The sequence below is a fragment of the Nyctereutes procyonoides genome, unplaced genomic scaffold (assembly GCF_905146905.1).
Source record: "Nyctereutes procyonoides isolate TBG_1078 unplaced genomic scaffold, NYPRO_anot_genome, whole genome shotgun sequence".
Lineage (NCBI taxonomy): Eukaryota > Metazoa > Chordata > Mammalia > Carnivora > Canidae > Nyctereutes > Nyctereutes procyonoides.
In genome coordinates this window covers 31,695,896-31,714,718 of record NW_026575020.1, presented here as the reverse complement: position 1 = coordinate 31,714,718, position 18,823 = coordinate 31,695,896, and the positions used below count along the sequence as shown (strand labels likewise).

The window sequence follows — 18,823 nt, the reverse complement described above, 5'->3', positions numbered from 1 at the left end:
AGGGTGATGTTGCCGGGTGAGTAGGTGGGGGGCAGCTGGTTCCCATCTGCTTTGTGGGTTGGGTCTGCACTCTCCCACCTCCCTGAACCCTGGGCCCCCGCATAATGTCATGTGTGTGCACACTACACTGTCCTTGTGGCCACCTGCCTGTGGTGGCTTTTCCCTTCTAGGCCCAATCCTTCACATGCAGCAGACAGGGTGCATCAAAATGCCCATGTACCTGTCTTGGCAGGAGTGTAGATAGTCTCCTTAAATACACACAGGGTCATGTTCACATAGTAGGTCCCTTTCTTGAGGCTGAATTCGAGGTTAGGAGGCATGCCCAGGGATACAGGAGGGTCAGGGAGACCAAGCCCCATGGTTCTCAGGTCCAAACTGCACTCCCTCTCTGGCAGTCACACGTCTGCCCAGTTGGTGGGGACGGGCCACTGGCACTTTACACGTCTCCCCTGGTGGCTTCCCTCACAGAGAGCCTCTACCTCCTGTGCTCAGACCCACTCCCTCCTGTATAATATTCGTAAGTCTGTTCCTCTGGCCTGGGGCACCGCTGGTTGCACAGTGGTGGTCTGTGCTGGTTAACAAGAGTTTACAGTTGAAAATAATGACATTTTATCCGCTCCACTGCAGAATTGGCCACGGTTTATGGGCGGGAAGGGAGCGGCCAATTGTCTGTGCCAAGTCTCCTGGGGGCCCTGGGCCGAGAGGGGTATAAAGGGTGACCATGCCCTTCGCACAGCCTGTCCAAGCCCAGGCGAGCAACCTGTTGGCAGCTGTGAGCACAGACCCCCTAGACATGAAGACCCTGCTCCTGACCATCGGTCTCAGCCTCATTGCGATCCTGCAGGCCCAGGATCCCCCAGCTTTGGGAAAGGACACTGTGGCTGTGAGGCCCTGATGGGGCAGGGTGGGCCGGGGGCACTCAGGGAGAGGCACTAACCGCTGTCTCCGGGGCAACGGTCAGACAGAGCAAGACGGGTCTGTGCCAAACGAGCTGCGGGTGCGGAAGGCCCTGGGAGCAAGGACACCTGAGGTCCTAGCTGGTCTGCAGGGCCTGACCACTGGCGCCTGGGGGTCCGGCAAGGGCACTGGGCATCTGCTGGGGAGGGAGGTGGGCCGAGAAATGCTCTGTGCCCCCAGCCCTGGGGTTGAGGGACAGCCTGGGGCTGCAGAGCAGGAGGGGGATCCCAGGGGAGCTGGCCTGTACCCTGAGGAAAGTGAACCTTCTCCAGGTGACAGGGAAATGGTATCTGAAGGCCATGACGGCAGACCAGGAGGTGCCTGAGAAGCCTGACTCAGTGACTCCCATGCTCCTCAAAGCCCAGAAGGGGGGCAACCTGGAAGCCAAGATCACCATGCTGTGAGTGTCAGCGACCAGGTGCCCCGTGACCTCCCTCAGCAGCACCCCCTGTATGCACACACCCAAGAGCCAGTGTCCGGGTGGGACCAGCAGACCACGCAGTGACCTGGGCAGCCCCTCTTCATGCTCAGCACGGGGCAGCTTTGAGGGGGTGCTGCCACAGAAGATGCCTCACTGGCGGGGGGCGCAGAGGACAGGAGAGGCCCCAGAGGGGTGGCACTGGCACACTGGGGGGACTACTGCACCAGCTCCTCCCGGGGGAGCCCCAGGGAGCTGCCTCATGTGGCACCGAGGGTCTGGTCGGGACTTGGGAGGGAGATGCCAGTGGCTCCGTCAGCCTGTGCCAGACCCAGGGCAGCACGCGGCGTTGCCCTGGGCTGCTGGAGACAGGAGGGGTGTGCCCAGGGTGGCATCACAGGGCTCCTGTGTTCCAGGACAAATGGTCAGTGCCAGAACATCACGGTGGTCCTGAACAAAACCTCTGAGCCTGACAAATACACGGCATGTGAGTCCTGGAGCCTGAGCCGGGCAGTGCCCTGCATGTACTGGGGGAGGGGGTGGCTTCACGAAGCCGGGGCGGACTCGCAGCCTGAGAAGTCCGCTCCTGCCTGACCCCTCAGTGCCCACTGTCTCCTTGCTGAGCCAAAGTGCCTTATGGTACCAGCACCGCACCCCAAGTACTAGTGGGACGGATCTGTCCCCAGAAGGGCTGGCCTGCAGGGCATTCCAGCCATGTCTGTGCCCAGGTCAGGGGCAGAGGGCAACCTGGTTGTTGGGGACTGAGCACCCTGTGCCCCATGCGCTTCAGACCCCTCTGCCTGGAGCCTCTCTGGGACCCGGCAAGGGGGCCCCAGACCCGGGTGGGAATGCATGGAGGCTGGGCGGTGTGCCCAACTGGACCTGGGTGAGCCCTGGTTCTTTCTGGAGAACCACGAGGCCTTTTTAGGACACGTCCTGCTGTCATTCCACAGACGAGGGCCAGCGTGTCGTGTCCATCCAGCCGTTCCATTTGAGGGACCACTACATTCTCTACTGCGAGGGCAAGTTCTGTGGGAGGGAGATCCGAATGGCCAAGCTTCTGGGTGAGGCTCGCACATCCCAGTGCCTGCAGACCCTCCCCCGACCGCCGGCCCTCTCCAGGTGGCTTCTCCTTCTGGCTGCTTTCCCCCCACCACCACCCCCGGGGAAGGATTCATCGCCATTCCTGGGGTTCAGGATTTGGGTGTTCAGCCCGGGTCCATGCCCAGCAAGAACACAGAAACCCAAATGTCAGGGAGCAGGCCAGGCTGTGCCTGGGGGGCCGCACCACCTTCCTGGGGTGGGGGGAGCTCCAAGCGTGTGAGGTCCTGCCTGGGAAGGAAATGCCTCTGTGTGGGGGGCTTGGGGAGTCCTGCAGCTGCCCCCCCTGCCCCCCTCCTCACCCAGTGTGTCCTCCCGGGTCTGCTGCTCCAGCTCCCGCTACATGCTCACAACTCCTCTGCTCTGCCTTTCCAGCTGCTTGTCTGCTCTGGCCCAGAGCCCTCTGGCCTGGCCCCCATGGGGGTGCGCGGGCTCCCACCCAGGTTGGGGTGCAGATGCTGCCTGGTCGTGTCCCCCAACCTCATGCCTCCTGGTTTCCCTGACAGGAAGGGACCCTGAGCAGAGCCAAGAGGCCTTGGAGGATTTTCGGGAATTCTCAAGAGCCAAAGGATTGAACCAGGAGATTTTGGAACTCGCGCAGAGTGGTAGGAAGGATGCCTGTGCCTGGTCCTGCCCAATTGCCTCCATGGTGGAACCACCAGCAGAGTGACATTTTAGGAGAACACACCACATCCAACTCTGGCTGTTCTCTCTGGGCTTGTCTGAAACCTTGGCTGGCAAGGGCCCTGGGGATCTTCTGAATCATGTGTTCCCTTCCTTCCACAGAAACCTGCTCTCCAGGAGGACACTAGGGTAAGTGGACAGTTGCAGAGTCAGTGGGATTTCAAGAGGCCATGTCCCACCTGGGCCGGGCAGGTGCAGCCATCCAGTAGAGTGGCCCCTGGCAGCGAGCACTCCACGGGCCGGCGTGCAGGTGGGCGATGGACCTCCCGATAGGCCAGTGTGGGAAATCCCTCCTCACCCCTAAACAGTCATCGTGACTCTGTTTACCCAATGAGTTGCTTAAAAGATTCAAAAACATGGTGACCCATGCACGGGATGCCTCCGATCCCCTGAGTCCCTCACTGGCTGTGTGTCCTTTTGGAACTGGAGTTTCAGAGACTTGCAGCAAGGCTGCTTGCCCAGTGCTGGCAGAGCCAGAGTCTAGATCTGCATTCCCGCTCCTCCTGTGCTCCCCACCCCCGACCTGAAGTCACCTTGTCACCTTGTCACACGTTCACACTTCACATGACTGACTGGGCTGGGAGCCTTGGGGGCGGCCCATGGGAAACTTCCCCTTCTGATGGCTCAGGTCCAAGGGCTGGAGCCCCCAAGAGCCACCCCTGGGCCCTGTGCAGCCACCCCTTTGGCTCCTGCCACAGCCTGGGCCTCACAGACACCCCTTCCCTCCCAGGGCAGGAGGCACGAGCAGCAGTTCTTTGGCAGCCCCGGGGCAGCTGCTCCATGACCCTCTGCCCTGCAGAATGCAGAAGGATCTCCTCCCCCGAGCCCACCTGCTCCACCCCTCCTGCCACCACCATTCCCTCCTCCCGGCCCACCTGCTTCCACATAAAAAGCTTCTGCAGGGGGATCCCTGGGTGGCTCAGTGTTTTAGCGCCTGCCTTGGGCTCAGGGCATGATCCCAGAGTCCCGGGATCTAGTCCCACATCGGTATCCCTGCATGGAGCCTGCTTCTCCCTCTGCCTGTGTCTCTGCCTCTCTCTGTGTGTCTCTCATGAATAAATAAATAAAATCTTTAAAAAAAAAAAAAGAAAAGCTTCTGCAATCCCTGGTGACTCTGTCTGTCTGTCTGTGGGGTCCCTCGGGTAGGCTGGGAAGGGGGCAGGGTGGACGAGCCAGGGCAGGAGGGATGCGAGGACTGGTGATGTCCTGGTTCTGGGCAGCGGTGCATTGGTCCAGTGGGCAGGAGGGTACAGGCAGGGCCAGGGTGCTGCAGCTCTGCCTGGGGGTCCTGCAGGGGCTTTCTGCGGGGCTGGCACCCACAAAGCTCAGGTCCTGGGTGGTCTTGGGGTTGAGGGACAGGTCTGATCCATGGGGAAGCACAAGTCAGACTTGTGGGCTTGGGACAAAGGGAGCATCTGCCCGGGTGGGGGATTCAGGGTGCCCTGGACCCTCAGTATTGGTCCTGCATCCAAGCCACCTGCACTGGGTGGTGGGCGGGGGTGGAGCTCCAATCAGGGGTGTGGCTGGCGCTGGAGCTGTCAGCCAAGGAGGCCAGCCTCTGCTTCCCAAGCTGCTCCGTCCAGACTCCTAGCCTCCCTCTGGGTCCCGGCTCGAGGCTTGCCAGGTCTGAGTCTGGGCGGGTTTGGAGGGTGACATCTCTGGAGTAGAGAGTACCACATGTATCATTTTGTTCAGATACCTTTGGGGGTTTCTGGTGTTTGATAAGATTTAAAAGCTTCTCTGACAGCACAACACAGAGAGACACGGTGACACTGGGAGATGAGAGGGAGCCTCTGCACACGGGGGCTGCCAGGGCTGACCAGGTGTCAACCTGTCAGGGAGGCTCTTGTGATGCATGTGGGGTGGGGAGAGTGGGCCGTCCCGGCTCCCCGTGTGGACTGCCTACTGACCCAATCCAGGGGGCCTGGAGCAGAGGCCATGCAGCACTCGAGGCTTCCTTGGAGCAGATGCTCTCGACATGCGGCTCCATGTCCAGCTTCCCAGCTCCCAGCTCACCTGTGACGGGGGCACGGGTGTCTCCCTGGCTCACCTGCAGCGGGGGCATGGGTGTCTTGGGGCAATTTCTCTACTTGGCTGCACTTGTGAGGCCAGGGGAGGCAGCTCAGATCCTGGAGGGCAGTCTGGGGGCCTGGGGTGTCCTGCTGGTCCTCTGTCCCTCGTGCAGTGTCTCTGGACCCAGCCTGTGGGCTCGGCTGTGGCTTGAAAGCACTTTGTTGATTTATCTACCCCCGGCCCCCGACTCAGTCTCCGCTTCCTCCCACTTCCTGGGCAACTGTCACATAGACCACCGGGGGATCTGGGGGAGGACATCCATTTAGACCAGCCTGCCCACAAGATGCCGTGCACCGGGCTGTGGGGAGGAACCCGTCTGCGGGGAAGAGAAATGACCATTCGTGGGGGACCATGAGGATTGAGGACTCGCCGGGGCTCTGCTTGGAGGAACATACATTCACAGAATGAGTCACAGGTGCACCAGGCTCCTGCAGGTGGCCCAAGCCTGAGGCCTCACACTGGCCAGGCCCACGAAGCTGCCAGGGCCTCTGCCCAGGCTCCAAGTCTGAGGAGTCCTGCCCATGGCACATGGTGTGGCCTCCACAAGACCTCCCTCCCCTGTGAACAGACCAGAGCCCCCTCAGCCCAGCCAGAGCCTCACCCAAACCCCACCCCCACCCTGGGCTCTGTCCCAGGGACAGTGGGGCTGGGACTGCTTTCTGGCAAGAGGAGCATTTTGGAAGAGGGAATGTCCCTCAGTGGTCGGGTCTCAGGGCTTCCAAAAGACGAGGGGATACATGTGGACCCCCAAAGCCACCCCCCATTCTGATTGCTCCTAGAGTGGCTGCCTGGGGGCCACAGCACATATCACCTGGGGCTCCACGGGCTTGGCTAAAATGTGGAGGCCTTGCAGCTGCACAGGCCCATTCCTCCCAACTTCTCAAAGGTGCCCACTGGCCCGTGTGTTGCATCCACCAGCCAGATGTGCCAGAGAGGGACGGAGAGGGGAAAGCGGAGCTTCATTCACCCCTTGTCCTGCCCCTTGCCCTCCACTCCTGGGTCCTGAGTCCCACTGTCCATCCATCTGCAGCTGGACTGGTGCCCCCAATCCACAACATGTTTCCAGCCCAATGCTTTCACTGTTGCTTTTATTCATGAAAGGTGTTTTCAGCGGCTGTACGATGCTGGGTGGGCTCTTAGTTTCTTTCAACCCTTTCCTGAGGACGGCCCACAGTCTTCTGGGCCCTGGGGTCCCTGATGTGGGCTGACGTCCATCCTGCCCCCAGTCTCCGCCCACGGCCATGCAAGGCATGTCTCTTCTCTCTGGTCATCTCCACTTCCTCTGCATGTTTGGTGCCTCTCTCTCTCTCTCAAATAAATAAACAAAAATTTTTAAAGAAGACTATGGACTTTACCATTTTATTTTTTTAAAAGATTATTTATTTATTTATTCATGAGAGACACAGAGAGAGGCAGAGACACAGGCAGAGGGAGAAGCAGGCTCCATGCAGGGAGCCTGATGCAGGACTCGATCCCGGGACCCCAGGATCACGACCTGAGTGGAAGGCAGATGCTCAACCGCCGAGCCACCAGGTGCCTCTGTACTTTACCCTTTTAAACAGGCATTTAACTTGTCTGAACCCAACCTGCATGCTCTGTGTCCCCTGCACTGGGCACAGGCCAGTTCTGTGAACCCGGCTGGGCTGCCTGGAGTCCACCCTGTACGTTCATATTTTAGGGTGAGCCCAAGATTCCGACAGTTTAGGTGCAGTACTTGGGGCTCTCGCTCTCTGGCTCCTTTCTTTCCTGGCTTTCTGCCTTCCTTTCCCAGCAGCCTTAATTGCTGGGGACCCTGTCCCCGTTCTCCAGCCAGGAGGATGGCAGGGTTTCTATCAGAACTGCATCTGCTTCAGGCAGCAGACACCAGGCCTGCCTTCAACACAGAAGTGGGGGCAGCAGAGAGCCCTTCCCCCAGGTGCTCATAGACCAACTGACCACAGCTTACCCGCCAGGATGCCAGGGTCCCAGAGAGTTGCATCCCACCTCGTCGGAGATAATGCTGCTCCCTAGGGAAGGAAGGGGTGGCCGGCGGTCAGGGAGGGACTGCTTGACGATCTTGACAGAAGAGGGTGCATGAGCAGAGCGCTGGCCAAGGTCCCCAAATCCGTGCTCTGCCCTTGGAGTGGATGTTGCTGCCTTTGGGCAACTTGACCTGGCTTCGTACACAGTCTCTATGAGGAGGAAATAGAACGTGGGTGCCCCAGTTTGGGGTCCCCAGGCATCAGACCTGCACACAACGCACTCAGCACCTTCTCCCCATCAGTCTGGCCTGGGTCCCTTGAGGGCCATCCCAGGGCACGCATGGCCTGCAGTCCTGCTCTACCTCAGTTACTTTGGGTGTGCTCCTGCCCCCAGGAAGGCCAGCGGGAAGTCTCGCAGTAGGTCTGGGGGCAGATGGGTGGGGCCTCGCGTCACTGCCTCTACCCAACGCCTCACACACACAGGTGCACTCGGCCCCAGGTCACTGCGATGGACACTTCCGTGCCGGCTGTTCCAACTCTCTCGTCTCCTGGCTGCTTGGTCGGGGTGCTGACCTCAACCATGGTGAACTGGGGGACTGGCTACCAGTGGGCAGAGCAGAAAGGAGCTCATCTGGACCTGGGGGGTTGCTGGGGGTTCACCTGCTGGTGCCTCCCTGCCCAGAGACAGTCATGACGAGGGGCTCAGGCCCCCCAGAGACGAGGGTAAGGATGGCCCCTCTGGGCCAGCCACCTAGAGAGTTGAAGGGAACCCAGAATCAAGATGACACCAGGGGACCCCGACGTGTGTCCTGCTCCCCTCCCACATGGGATCCAGGGCCGGGCCTGTGGGCAGAGGGTGACGAGGATGGGGCCCAGCCAGGGGTCTGCCTCCTGCCCTACTCCTCGTCTCCTTGCTCCTGGGATGCCTGGCAGCAAGCAGGATGCCCTGTGGTGGCTTTCTGGGGAGTTCCACAGGTACCCCAGCCACCAGCCCTGAGCCCCACAAATGTCTGACTCCGCGGGTCTGCTCCTGGCCGGGTCCCAGGCCTCAGCCCCGGTGGGCTTGCAGCTCCTCTCGGATGCCTGCGTTCTCTCCAGTCCTGGCTGCCTTTAGTCACTGTCCCCTGTGACCAGTTAAGAATTCTGTATGTTTGTTCCAACGGCGGTGTGGGCTCTCTCTCCGGAACCTCGACCAAAAGACTGACTGACCGACGTGGGACCCTTCCTCTCTCTCTAAAAGCAGTTCTGGGATCTCAGCCTCTCCGCGTGAGCCCGCAGGGCAGTCTCAGCTGGTGTCTGGAGCCCCCAGCTGCCTGCGTCGTCTCCTGACATCCTGACTCCAGCATGCACACGCAGCTGGTGAATCCTGTGATTCAGCCTTCAGGCCAGCTCTCTGACGCCTCCAGAATCTTCACCACGCCACAGCCGGGGCTTCCCAGGGGTGGGAGGCGGGGTGCCCCCGGTGGGGGGAGGGGTCGGTTCTCAGGGAGGGAGGGCCATGGTCCCCCCCACCGCCCCAGGGCTTCATCGACGTCCCACATCCGGGTGTCGAGGTCCCACTACTTTGTCATCTCCCCAACGTTGCCAGGACAGACTTGGCAAGGATTGAGTTCAGCTCCTGGCACAGTCCCACAGCCACACCGTCACCGCGGGGTCTGCTCTCAGGCACCTCTGTCCTGCGGTTTCTGAAATAAATGATGATGCCAAGGCCCTGCTACTTCCTGGAGCTCCAAGGTTCAACATCTCCTTTTGGAAAGCCACCCTCAGCCCATCACTGGTCCCACATTTATGGTTGAGAGCAGCAGCCCGCTGGGTCCCCCAAACCAGCTAGTCTCCAGCGGGTGCCGTGTCCCTGCAAGCAACCCCAAGGTGAGGAACTGCTGTCACTTGGTGCCCTGCACCACCACGCCCCATGTTCCACTGATGCATGGCCTGCTTTCTTGGAACATGCAACACACTTGCAGAGACTCTGGGGAAAGGGCCTCTGGAGGCCTCCCATCCCAGGAGCTGGAGGGAAAAACAACTCCAAACGCTGTGCCTTCTGGCGCTGGCGGACAGAGCAGGGAGGGAGCACGTTCCCTGGTGGGGCTGGGGTGGGTGGGTGTTTGCTCCACATCGACCAGGAGCATTTCCGCAGACAAGTCTATGAACCTTAGCTAGTGCACGGATCTGTGTCGCCACCACCCTAATCGGGATACAGAGCTGTTCCATGCCTGACACTACGGGCGAGGCCTCCCTCCTGCTGCCTTCCCTGCCGCAAGTTCTCATCTATCCAGAACGTCACATAAACGGAGCCCTAGCACCCCGGGGCACCCCGGTGGGAACCCTCACTCTGCTCAGGCCCTCGCCACCTGCCTTGCCACCAACCTGGTCCATGCCTTGCTCCATTTACTGTGTCATTCCATTGCATAGACAGACTGTGGCTTGTTTGACCAGCTCAAGAGAGAGGCACGTGGGGCCATCTCTTGTTCTTAGCAATCGTGCCTGGGGCTGCCATACACATTTGTGTGCGTGGAATCCTGTGTTTTCATTTCTTTTACATGCAGACCTAGGAAAGATTGCCTAGGTGTAAGGTGTGTATTTGTATTTGTAAGAAATCCCCAAGCCGTTTCCCAGAGCAGCTGTGGGTGAGGGTCCCACTCTTGGTGTCCCTGCTGATATCCTGCGCTCTGGTGGGCATGTAGCGCTGCCTCCTGGATGGCGTGGTGACACGTTTTCATCACCAGTGATGCCACACGTCAGATCCCACTGCCCTTTGCCTTCTGGATGTCCTCTTTGGGCAAGTGTCTGTTCAAGTGTTTTGCTCATTTTTATTGGGTTGTTTGCTTTTTGCCGTTGAGGTTTGAGGTTATTTCAATGTATTTTTTTTGAGATTATGAAATTTACAAATATTTCTCCCAACACAGGCTTATTTTTATTTTTTTAAGATTTTATTTATTTATTCATGAGAGACACAGAGAGAGACAGAGACACAGGCAGAGGGAGAAGCAAACTCCCTGCAGGGAGCCCCATGTAGGACTCAATCCCAGGACCCCAGGATCACACCCTGGGCTGAAGGCAGATGCTCAACTGCTGAGCCACCCAGGTGTCCCACATGCAACTTATTTTTAAATAAAATCCTCTCAACAACAGACTTGGCCAAGCAGAAGTTTTGAATTTTAATGACATCCAGTTCACCAGTTTGTCTTTATGAATGATACTTCGGGTGCTGTCTCTGAGAATGCTTTGCCTGACACCAGCTCATGAAAATGTCTCCTGAATTATGTTACACTGAGGCCTGTGATCAATGCAACAGCTACTTTCGTAAAGGAAGGCCTGTGGCTGACGTCAAGGCTCCTTTATTTGTGTGTTCAGTCACTCCAACAGGTTTATCGAACAATAAATTGGCCCTATTGTGTGACCCCATTTCTGAGTTCTCGGTTCTGCTCCACTGATGTGTGTGTCCCTTCCCAGCACCCACAGCATACCCGCAAATGCAAACGTGCCCATCAGGTGACCTCTTACCTGCCTTGAGGGCTGGGCCCACATCCTGCCATGGCCTGCCAGCATCCCTCAGCACCCCAGAGTCCCAGCAAAGCTCAGTTGGGCCATGGACACCACTGCCTCTCGGGCCCTTTGGTGCCCTGCTGCCCAGGCTCCTTGTGAGGATGGGGCAGCACCGGGGTGTCTACAGAGCTAGGCCATCGAGGGGTCCCCGGGGACCCCTGTCATCTCAGAGATCCGGTAAGGGCAGGCATCCTGCCTGTCCCTGGCAGAAGGTCAGCACACACAGGGAACACGAGAGCCTTTCTCAAGGCCTGGACCTGCCTCCTGGTCTCAGGCCTAAAAGAGCATTTGACTTGCCCCTTCTCCACCCTGGGGAGGGCAGGGCTCTGCTCACAAGCACTTTCCTGGGGGTAATTACTGGGGTAATTACAAGTAGCACGTTCAGTTCCATCACCCAGAGGTTATGGAGAGCATGTGGGGAGGCACACCTGGTGCAGAGAGGCACAAGGATGCCTTTGTGAGGCCGGAAATACCCGCCTGGGGCCTTCACCTCCTGCCAGGATCAGCTCCAGGCCCCAGGACAGGCACTCCAAGCCCAGGGCCAGCACAGGGATCCTTATTCAGAGGGCAGCAGGGGCCTGACCACAGGGTCTAGGCTTGGGCGCCTGAGCCTCTCACTTGGTCTGTGTGAGATGGAGGCAGCCAGATGACCCTGCAGGGCCATGGGTCAGATACCATGGAGGGGTTAGGGCTGCAGGGTAAGGACAGGGCCCCTCGGGGCTGGGCTCCTCTGTGCCCTGGGTGTGGGGCCCTGAGCAAGTGGATTGAGTCCCCTAACAGAGGCAGGTGACAGCAAATGAGAAGCCAGAGATTCATGCTGGGTCAGTTGGAGAGGGCAGCATGGCGTGCAGGTCTGGATGGCTCTGAAAGGGTAGACCCACCTAGAGCCTGACAGGGAAACAGGGTCTTTGCAGACGTGATCACCTAGGTACAGACTGTGGGACGAGATCATGCTGCTGGGGCTCTACACCCGAGGGCTGGTGTCCAGAGGGGAGAAGAGGGGATTCGGGACACAGTACAGAAGACAGAGGATACTGAGCAGACAGCTGGGCCCCCTGGGATCTGGGAGAGGTGGCAGCGTGGGTGGAGGGGGCTGGAGGACCTCGGCCGGTGATACCTTGCTCTCAGACTTCCGCCCACCCGACCTGGGAAAGAGTACGTTTCTGTGGCTCCGAGCGCCAAGTCAGGGTAGACCCAAGAAGAGAACAAAGGCGTCCCACAGCAGGTCCAGCAGGAACATGATACAGGGGAGAGGGTGATGCTCCCACAGTGAGCCTGGGGGCACCCCAGGGAGGTGTGGCTGCAGCCGAGCCCTGAATCCCAAAATATTCCCCCTTGGGGGGCTCCCCAGGGTGGGATGCGGCAGGTCCGGGATCTGCAGGAGTGGGGCCCCACCCAGGGGTGAGCACAGGCCTGAGCAGAGCCAGGGTGGTCGAGCAAAGGTGAGCCATAGGCGGGGGGCTGGAGGTGAGGAGCCATTCTGCTTCCTTGCCCCCCGAGGATCCCATTCTGAGAGTGTGGCTCGCCCATTCGGGCCCCAAACACAGCTCATGGGACACAAATCAAGTAAATCAGGGCTTACTGAGCAGCTATTCCAAATGATAGGCTCTACCTGCCAGCAGGTGGGCTGGGCAAGCCCCCAGGGACCCAGGCCCAGGGGTGGGGGTGGGGGTGGGGGGTATAAAGGGCGGCCCATGAGGAGCCCACACAGCCTTTCGAGCCCCAGACACAGACCTGCGTGGCAGCCATGACCCCAGGGCCCTGGAGATGAAGACTCTGCTCCTGGCCACGGCCCTTGGCCTCATCACTGTGCAAGCCCAGGACCCCCTGATCTTCCAGGACCCCGACATGCAGCTTCTGTGGGGTGGGTGGGGCTGGGGCAACAGAGGGTGGTCAGGAGTTAGACCCCTTTTAGAGCTCAAGCCTGACCCTCCCCAGGCTATGGTCAGAGAGCAGGAAGGTTCAGAGTCAAGAGGACCTGTGTCTTGTCTCCAGGCCCTGGGACATAAGGATGTGGCCGATGGAATGTGCCAGAACTAGCAAGGGACCCGGAGCCCCCAGGGGAGCCAGTGTCCACCAAGAGGCCTCAGACGTGTGGGGGTGATGAGCAGCTGGGTGCTGGAGGTGTCTGGTGGGGCCTGCGGGTGGAATTATGAGGGGGTCAGGGTCGGGGGAGCTGGTCACAAGTGCTACAAGGACATGTGTCTTTCAGGTTTCAGGCAAGTGGTATATTAACACTGTGGTATTGGAAAGGGGCACCTCAGTGGCCGAGGTGCCCCCGTACAGGTCTTGGGGCTGAGCAGTGGTGACCTGCACATCTCCTTGATGCTCAGGTGAGCATTTGCCCGGCTCTACCCCAAGCAGCACCAGCCTAGCTGCCCACCAGCCCCCCCATCCCATGGCCTCGGGCCCCACTCGGGGTCCCCCAGCCCTGCACTCAGTGTGGGGTAACACCGAACACCCACAGAGCTCTGGAGGTGGGAGGGCCCCAGGCAGGGCTGGGATCTACTGTGCTGCCCTGAGGTCAGGACTAGAGGCCTCTGCATCCCCCAGACAGGAGCGGACATCAAGCCGTTGCCCACTTGGCCTCTGTCCCGACCTCCAGGTCCAATGAGCAGTGCCACACAGTGGAGACCTTCCTGGAGAAAACAGATACGCCCGGCAAATACAGAGCCTATGAGATTCGGATGCTCAGTGGGTGGATATGCCCCACCAGACCCGGAGCGCCCCCTCCGCAGGCAGCCTTCCTGCCCTGCCTCCACTGCCCCGGGGCAGTCCTGGGCCGGGGACTTGGGACTCTGGTGCTGGGGACCTCAGTCCTGGGGCTCAGGTCAGGAGGCGGAGGCTGGGGACAGGTGGGCGGATCCAAGGGCATGGCAGTCAGGGGTGGGGGGACATCTGCCACCCCCGAGCTCTCCTCCAGGATCAGGAACCTGTGTCCACCCCGTGGCCTTCTTCAGTGGGCAGGAGCCACCTGCACGTGGAGGAGATACCTGTGAAGGACTACATTGTACTTTACTGTGAAGGACAGTTCAAGGGGGACGGGTTCAAAGTAGCTAAGCTCATGGGTGAGCTTCCTGCCACCCTCCACGCCCCGAACCCCCGGTTCCTCCCGGTCCACTCCCTGACACTGTGGGCTCACCTGCATACCTCACTGCAGGTAGAAATCTGGACATGAACCCAGAAGCACTGGAAGCACTTAAGAAATTCCTACGGCACAGGGGACTGCCACAGAACATGGTTGTGCCTGCCCAGACAGGTAACGGCTAGCTCTGCCTGTGCCCCCCGTCCCTTCTCAGGTCCCCTACTCTCACGGGGACACATCAGTGCAGTGACATGTCTCAGGGACACAGGGGACCCCTCTAGGTCTTCGTTGTTCAGTGTGTGAGCTGCGGGTAGTGACAGGTCTGGGCCTTGTCTGGGGCGTCTTGTCATTCGGGCTCTTTCTTGGTTTCTATATCTTTATATATCATGCGTTCTCACATGTGATTAGGATGAGTGACCCCTGGAGGGACGTCCTGGGTTCCATAGGACTTCAAGGTCCCTGGGGACATCCCAATCTGGGCCCAAGAGTCTTCTTTGCAGTGAGACCCCCCCCCAGGGGTCACTCAGGATGTCTGTCCCCAACTGTCTCAGGGACAGAGAGGAACTCTTTTCTTTTCTCTGTCTGGCAGGGTCATTATGTGGAATTCGGGAGTGAGCAGCCAGGCTTTGCCCTGACCACACCCCATGCACCCCAAGAAGACATCTAGGCCGGCCTGAGTCCTGGTGATGTCCCTCCCGGCTCCTCCCTGAGGCGCTGGGACCCCCTCACCTCCCTCCCGCTCTGGGTGCCCCACATGTGCCCTGTCGCCGGGTCTCTGTCACTAATATTGGAGCTGGAAGTGCAGAGACTTGCCTGAGGTGCGCAGATCCACCAGATCTGCCGTGAGCACAGCCCAGATGGGGACAGACGGGGGCCTAGTCACGGCCCCAGGGTGGCCCAGCCCGCTTACCTCAGAGGCACCCCCCCCAGCTTTGGGTAGTGGCAGATGGCAGAAGGACCCTCTCCCTCTGGAGCCCCCAGGAGCCACCCTGTACCCCGCATGGCCACCCCTCACCACCCCTGCCCAGGCCTCATGGACACCCCCTCCCTCCCAGGGTAGGAGGCACGAGCAACAGCGGCTCCACGGCAGCCCTGGGGCAGCAGCACCGCGACCCTCTGTCCTACATGACGCAGATGGAACCCCTGCCCCCGGGCCTGCCCGCTCCACCCCTCCCGGCCCCCTACCCTCTCCTGCTTCCACATAAAGAACTTCTCCAATCCCTAGTGACTCTGTCTGTCTGTGGGGTCCCTCGGGTAGGCTGGGAAGGGGGCGGGGTGGACGAGCCAGGGTAAGAGAGATTCGAGGACTGGTGATGTCCTGGTTCTGGACAGCGGTCCGCGGCCCAGCGGGCAGGAGGGTGCGGGCGGGGACAGGGTGCTGCGGCTCTGCTTGGGTGTCCTGGCGGGGGCTTTCTGCAGGGCTGGCATCCACGAAGCTCAGGTTCTGTGGCTGGGGGAGGGAGTGGGAGGGTGACAGGTTCTGACCAAAGGTGGGGACACACATGGGGGGAATCACCTGGTGCCCCCGTTCCCCACTGGCTGGAGGCCGTGGCAGTGATGACAGTGGAGGCCTGAGGCCAGGCTCCTCGGGGCCACCAGGATGAGGACAGCAGGACACTGGGACCCCAGCCAGGGTAGACTCTGCTCGTGACCCCACCCCAGGCTGGGCCAGACACAGACTCTGCCCGAGGAGTGGCCGCCTCAGGAGGAACTTCTGTTCATGTCCTGGTGCCGACATTGCAGCTTTGCAATGCATAGCCTGACACGCTGCTGGCTGGGGTCTCCCTTGCGATGGGAGGGATGCACCCCACCAGCCTCCTGGAGGCAGGAGGTACGGGGAGTTCCCTCCACACCCCAGCTCAAGGCATTCCCGGGCCTCTCCTGGCACAGCAGGCCCCAGGGGCAGAGCACCAGGGACAAACTAGCTAATCTAAGCAGATAAAATTCAGTCCGATGACGGCGGTGCCCACGGAGTTCACTGGGATCCGGATAATCAGGTTTGAGAATGTGTGGGAACTAGGGGGCAGTGGGAACAGGGGGCAGTGGGAATGGGTGCGGTGGGAACCGGGGGACAGGGGGACCGAGGCCAGTGGGCAGGCAGGGATGCTCGGGCCTTCAGACACGGGGCTGTGACCATAGGTGTCACTGATTTGGGACCTGCTGCTCTGGCTCCCTGCACACATGCACATGCACGGATACACACACACAGGCACACACGTGCACACGTACAGACACAGGCACACAAGTGCACACTCACAGATACACTCACACACAGGTACACATACGCACATGCACCGATACACACACATAGGCACCCACGCATACAACACACACGCGCACATGCACCAATACACACACACACACAGGCACACACCTGCACACACACATGGCCACGCTCAAACCCAGAGGCCCCGCTCTGTGTCTCAGGCTGAATTCTAAGCCTTGAGAAGTCCTCCCTTTAGACGTGCGAACAGCTCAGGCCAAGGGTCCTCCAGGCCGGCCCGGATCCCGTGCACAGAACCGCCTCCCACACCCCCTTGCCCAGTGCACAGCAGGTGTCCCCCGCACCAGCTGAGCATGCTGCTGAAAGTATTGATTCCAACAGAGCATTTGTGCCCACCCCTCTGGGGCTCACGTTGGGGGGGGGTGCTGCATTTCCTGGCTCCCACCATCAGCCGTGTCCAGGGGTGTCCTCCTCGTACAGTATCCCCATCCTCACATCTGCTCTGCTCTGACTCTCTCCTACCTCCAACGTCCACTTACATACTGTGCCCACCCTGGGCCCACCTGGATGAACAGGGTCCCGGCCCTTAATCCATTCACGTCTCTCTGCTGTGAACCACACATATGCACAGGTGCTGGTGCTTGATGGACACAAAGGGATGACATGTGGTGTTGCTGGAGCACCAGTGACAGGAAGCTTCCAAGGGCCTCTCCGTGGGCAGTACCCATGGCAGCAAATGCCCCTTCCTGCCACATGACAGTGATGGAGGGGTCTGTGGTCAGTGGTCAGGGGTGTGTGAGGAGCCACGAAAGGGGACATGACAGGATGGCTGGCCCTCCTTGGGGGAAGAGGGAAGACCTCCCAACGAAGGAATATCTGAGCTCGTTGTGACCACGTGGGTAGACACACCCTAGCAGAGGGGTAGCAGGGCCAGGGATCAAGTGTTCAAAGAAAGTTCTGGGGCCTCATGGAGGTGGGGTCACCTAGACTTTGAAGTGGGAACTGTATGGCAGCTCCCCCCACCATGCACAGGCACATGCATATGATCTCACACAGGCAAACATGCATGTGCACACATGTACCCACACACGTATACATTGACACACATGCATGCATACAGACACGCACATGTATATACACACATCTGCACCTACAAACATGTGCACGGAGATACACACATGCACACAGAGACGAGCACATGGAAAGATTCATGTATACACATGTGCACATGCATACACAGGCACATACAGATACATGTGCATGCACAGGCATACAAGCATGCACACCACACACACACAGACACAAGTAGACACATGCAGACATGTATGCACAGACACACAGACAGGTGCATGAGCACATACAGACACTTGTGTGCACACAGACACTCGTGTGTGCACTCCAGGATGATGCCATCTGCACTTCAGTGGAAAGTTCTGGGAGCAGAACGGAGAAGGACCGAGGGACAGGGAAGCAGAGACCCCTCAGGGGTTTTGGTCAGGAGACTCACGCCTGGTGCTCTGGAGCCTGGAATGAGGGAAGGGACAGCAGGGCCAGAGGACGGAAGAAGGTGCAGGGCGTGTCATAGGCGGAGGCCTATGTGCCTCCGTTCTGTCCTCTTGTCTGACCGTATGAACCAGTGCGGCCAGCATCACACTAAGGAGCAATGGTTTCTGTGGGCATACGTGTGCTGTGCCTGGGATTGGGGCCACCTGTCCACGTGAGCCACCAGGTGGGCAAACTAGAGTGGCACCTCCACAGACGCCAAATGGCATTCAGGAAAACGCTACACGCAACGTAGGGCCACTCCTCTTAGCAAACTACAAATAGAGTTTCCTTAACCTGGCAGGGCGGTGATGGCAGCGGAGTGTGGGGACCCGGTGGCCGGGGCGGGCCGGTACCAGGGGGCAGCGAAGGGTTTGCAGCTGCCAGAGCTTGGGAACCACAGGACCCAGGGGACTTGAAGCCATTTCCATTTGTGGACTCCACTGTCTCTGTGAAGACTCCCCAGGTGGTCACAGATGACAGTGGTCACAGGTTGTTGGTATTGTTTTTAAATTTATTTTAAAAATTATGGAAACTCACCCGTGCAGAGAAGAGAGGATGGCGGATGACCCCCTCAGACACTGCGCTCAGTTTCATGCTGTCCATGCCCCAGAGACCTGTCACTTTCCTTCTCTCTTTGGTGGAGCATTTGAGAGCCGCCCCAGGCACCTCTCTGGCACTAGAAGAATCCGCTCCTCTGCTGGGGTGGTGTGGCATGTGCCATGACCACACCTAACAGTCGTCATGCATGAACACCCCTCAGTGGCCCTCGTACCCAGATCCACACAAGCGTGGTGGGTCCGTCCCTGCCTCAGTGGGTCTGGGGGAACCCAGGACGACTTGAAAATTCTCCAGGAGGCTCCAGTGAGCCCTCTAGATTCCTAAATAATGGGGACCGTCAGGGTTCATCCCTTCTGGCTCACAGAGAAGGGAACGGGATCACACCTGCATTTGGATCTCCTTTCACGTAGCAAGTGTGTGCCCACAAAACAAAACACGTTTCATCCACAAGAGAGAAGATGATTTAAGAGGTCATTTCTGGGTGAAGTTGCCAAGGTCATTTGGACACACCCTGGTCACCCCGGGTTCCCGATGGGGGTGCTTCCTGTGTCCCTGCTGCCAGATGGCGGAGATTTGAGGAGCACAGAGGAGGTGAGGGTGGGGATAGAAGCAGGTTCAGTGTCCTCAGAGGAAGTGTTACCGATGCTGGCGGCCAGCCCTCACCCTCCGGC

At 59.4% G+C, this 18,823-nt stretch overlaps 1 protein-coding gene across 1 annotated transcript; it reads left to right on the top strand.

The window, feature by feature from the left end:
* The first annotated feature begins 793 nt into the window (after nt 1-793).
* Nucleotides 794-3,940, top strand: LOC129496268 (major allergen Can f 1). Its single transcript, XM_055304384.1, has 7 exons — nt 794-883; nt 1,230-1,357; nt 1,792-1,862; nt 2,329-2,439; nt 2,983-3,081; nt 3,263-3,289; nt 3,891-3,940. The coding sequence occupies exons 1-6, from the start codon at nt 794-796 to the stop codon at nt 3,286-3,288; spliced, it is 525 nt and encodes a 174-aa protein (XP_055160359.1). The 3' UTR covers nt 3,289; nt 3,891-3,940.
* Nucleotides 3,941-18,823: the final 14,883 nt, after the last annotated feature.

What these genes read in the sequence shown, in the direction of transcription:
- LOC129496268 (XM_055304384.1), top strand. Translation starts at nt 794, where the DNA reads ATGAAGACCCTGCTCCTGACCATCGGTCTCAGCCTCATTGCGATCCTG. An exon ending in GCCTGACAAATACACGGCAT is followed by an intron (nt 1,863 to 2,328) that starts GTGAGTCCTGGA and finishes GTCATTCCACAG; the next exon opens with ACGAGGGCCAGCGTGTCGTG. An exon ending in CCGAATGGCCAAGCTTCTGG is followed by an intron (nt 2,440 to 2,982) that starts GTGAGGCTCGCA and finishes TTTCCCTGACAG; the next exon opens with GAAGGGACCCTGAGCAGAGC.